This window comes from Bison bison, unplaced genomic scaffold, assembly GCF_000754665.1.
Source record: "Bison bison bison isolate TAMUID 2011002044 unplaced genomic scaffold, Bison_UMD1.0 scf7180017864369, whole genome shotgun sequence".
NCBI lineage: Eukaryota > Metazoa > Chordata > Mammalia > Artiodactyla > Bovidae > Bison > Bison bison.
The window spans coordinates 4,606,700-4,610,562 of NW_011494941.1; the positions used below are offsets into that span (position 1 = coordinate 4,606,700).

The following is a 3,863-nucleotide window of genomic DNA, read 5'->3' on the forward strand; positions in this document are numbered from 1 at the left end:
ACATACACACACTCCAGTGAAGAAAAATCTGAGGCAGACAAGTTCCCCTCTATCTCGCAGACAGGCCATACTCCGTGCAGAAATGCAGACTCAGTCTAAGGACAACAAGCCCCAGGGCAGGATGTGAATAAGATTTCAGATCACCTTACCTCACTAGGAGCCCAGAGTGGCTTGCAGTGGACAGTTTTGCTGTATTCAAATGTGCCGCAGCATTGATTCTCTAGTAAACATTTCTCGTGTTTAAGACAGCATGATAGTAATAAATCAGCTCTGAAAGTTGACTGCTATAAATGCCATGTGGTATCGGTTAGATCACAAACCAAAGCCAATTTTTCAAAACATTTCCTGCTGGAATACCCACAGCATTTTAACAGATGTCTTCTGGAAAGTTTTGAAGCAAAACAAGCCCCCATCAGCATATAAAATAAAACTGAAAAGAAAGTAAACTGTGGGTAGATTGTTTTTTTCTTTTGGCAGTAACAGAAAGATAGGAGAAAGTCTTGAGATCTTTGGAGAAATACTTGTTCATAGCCATGAAAGTGTAGAAATGAACTTTTTCTCACACACACCCCACAAGAGAAATTGGGGTTTTGGAAAATATTCTTTCATTATTCACGAAAAATATTTCTTTGACAGCTGTTGAGTATGATGTCTGTTATTTCTTATTCTGAACACTGGTTACAACTCCAGCTCTTATTGAAGCAATTCCACAGGAACCCAGGGAAAGGGTCTGAGGCTGTAACTGATGGGGCCAGCAGGGACAGAATGCAGCAAAAGCCTCAGAGAAGCATCTTTTGTCAGGGACAAGATGACTGGTGGTGGCTGATTCTAAAATGGTGCAACACGGAGTCTGAGGCCTCTCAAACTTAGTGGGAAAGCCACAGTGGAAGCCTGCAAAAGGAAGGGGAAACACTGTATGAACTACTGTATTTGCCATAGAAAAACCTAATCAGAAATAATCCAAATGATTTTAATTCCTTTGACCAAATACCCAAGAAAGAGGAAGGTCTAAAATATTATGCTAAGGCAATTACTAAGTCATGGCGAGAATATAACCACAGCCCATGTGAATATTATGAACTAAAATACTCTACATAGACAGACCATCATCCGCAGGGCCTTGCATGCTTGTGTCTAGGTGGTGGAACCAAAGAACACAATCCTTACACACACAAGCTCAAGAGTACCTAGTTTCAGCCCTCGCAAGCTGGAGGCTGGAGCTACTATCAAAGGAATAGATTGTACACCTGAAAACTAATACAATATTGTAAATACTGCAGTTTAAAAAAAGAGTGGAGAGGCTGATTAGCTGAGAAGGAATCTTCTGTGGAGTATAACCCATGGAAACCTCGATTGGTGGCCAGAACTGAACAGTCAGAGCTCTCTCTGGACGTTCCATCCTTAGTCATTCCCAGGTGTCACCTCATGCTTGTTTAATGGGATGGGGGCGTTTCTCAAACAGCTGAGAAATAAAAATCACTCCTCATCCTTCATTCCCGGAAAAAAAATATTCAACAGGAAAACTAAGGAGATTTAAGACAAACTACCAAAATTACTCTATTATTATTAATCACTAATATATTTTCTGCCCTGCTGCTTCCTGCTGTGTAATTTTTTGAAATCCTTTCATGAGCACTTTTGGTTTGGTTTCTTGCAAACAGGTTCGATTTCCATGTAGGTTTTGCATTCAGGTTCCTTTTTTCCTGCTTCCATGAGTTCTCTGTTTTGCACACTCCAGTGTCTTACTTGAGACCTGCATGTCACTACCTATGATTGATTCTTATGATAGAGGCCAGTTAGTCTCTGTCCACATACACCACATCTTCAAAACAGTTGCTTTCAATGAGGGAGCCATGGACTCCACAAAACTATGTCCTTAAATAAGATCTAGAGCAAAGTTAACTGGGCAGGAGGAGATGGCTTTTGCTTTGCTTAGAAGTTAATGAGCAACCCTGTCAGTTAAAATTTACAAACTTAGAATAGAATTAGACCTGGAATGTTCCTCCCCTCCGAAACACGTCTGCCACAGGCTCAAGAACTAGAACTGCGTACACCAATGCTAAGCCTCTGATGAAACCAAGAGTTGTTTGTGGTTTTCTCTATTTTTCGCCTATTTGCCTTAAGATGGTAAGTACCCTTGGAGTCTGTGGTGTCTGTTTCCTTCTGAGATATTGAACATGACCCTGACTTTATTTGGGTTTCCCATCACTGTTAAGACACAAAGAGCTGGTATCATTCAAATACACAAATAATTTGTTGAGCTCTTACAAATGAGGAGGCATTTTGCTGGCATCATGGATAACTGAAAGGAAAGTTAAATATGGCGCCTGACCTCTAGGAATTAGTAACCTTAATAGATGAAAAGACACATCCAGAGATAATTCATGTTACATTAAAGCAATATTGTATGCCAAATGCTGCACTAGAGGGCTAATTGAATCCAAAGCTAACATGGTTCAGAGTTTAAAAGAGTTTCACTGTCCTTCTCAGTAGATCTTGAAAAGGGGATTCTGGTTACTAGATTGTTCTAACAGGATTGCCTATGTGATTTGTGGGGTCCAGTGCAAAATGAAAATACAAGGGCTCATTACTCAAAAACTTAGAATTTCAAGATAGCAACAGCATTAAACCAAGAATGGAGTCCTTCTGAGTGTGGGGTCCTATGTGACTGCACAGGTCACATGCCTGTGAAACTGGCCTTGTCTTCAAATACAGTCTATGAATATGAGGAAGAGGCAAATTGTGAGGAGTCCAGTGGAGGAAATTATACACAAGACATTTTCTTCCAAACAGTTCACAGGAAAATAAACTCACTCTAAGAAAATAACTTGGTCTTTCCCAAATTAGCAAGTGGGACTGGGATCTAAAAGGTATCAAATTACAGTGTACAAAGATAATTTCACAGCTACTTCATAGCTACAAAGTGAGGATAATAATAATAGGTAATAGTATCTGATAGCTAACATGTAGAACTTATTAAGTGCCATGATTCTTCTAAGCCTATTACATATATTTACTCATTTAACTCTCAAAATGGCCCTAAAAGGCAGATACTATTCTTTTCCTACCTTAAGGATGAGAAAACTGACCTTAGTGCTCCTGGTCACACAGCAAATAAGAGGTAGAACCAGGATTCGAACTCAGTCTAGCTCCAGAATTTGTGCTCTTAACCACACCATGCTGCTTCTTATAAAACAATGATGCATTCAGAAAGAAGGAAGGAAGGAAAGAAGTTATCCTGGTATATTCATTCATTCATATCATAGATTTGGCTTAACCGGACTGTGTGTTGTGTGCATATTTTTAATTTTCTCTCTTTTTTTTTTTTTTTGCATTTCATGTTCATAGTTTAACAGCACCCGTTCGCCCTCCCCCACTGAATGTTGCCACATGACCCCATGGAGTAGAAAGGTACTGGTTTTGAGAACATTCCGTCACAGCCTATCCCATTCTCTCTATACACTGTCATTTTCTTCTCTCTTTCTTTATGGAAAACTCTGTTATTTCTAACTAACCAACAGGTATTCCTTTAAATCAGTTTAAAGAGTAGTATTTCCCTAACTTGAATTAAATAAAATATAAAGCAGACAGTAATGTCATTGGCTGTTCTATGCCTCTCCCTCCCCCAGTTGCATGAAGGCTCTGTTCAAAGCCTCACCTAATGACATTCCTGGACTTTGTAGTTCAGAGAAAGGAAATTTCAGCTTGCCCTATATTTATCAGAACTGTAAAGGTTCAGCTTCTCAAATCAAAAGAGAACAGGACAAAAGGATTCTCTGGCAGCCAATTGTCCCTGTCACCGTTAAATACAAAGTGCTTTTGGCTGCTGGTCAGAGACTGTAGTCAGGTCACTATTCCTTCTT

The 3,863-nt window shown here is 39.6% G+C and overlaps 1 protein-coding gene across 1 annotated transcript in view; it reads left to right on the plus strand.

The window, feature by feature from the left end:
- NHS (Nance-Horan syndrome (congenital cataracts and dental anomalies)) overlaps positions 1 to 3,863 on the plus strand; it is a 78,163-nt gene that overhangs the window by 50,042 nt on the left and 24,258 nt on the right. The window contains exon 3 of the mRNA XM_010855886.1: positions 3,349 to 3,411. Within this exon, the coding sequence (XP_010854188.1) occupies positions 3,349 to 3,411 (63 nt within the window). The remainder of the gene's footprint in view (positions 1 to 3,348; positions 3,412 to 3,863) is intronic.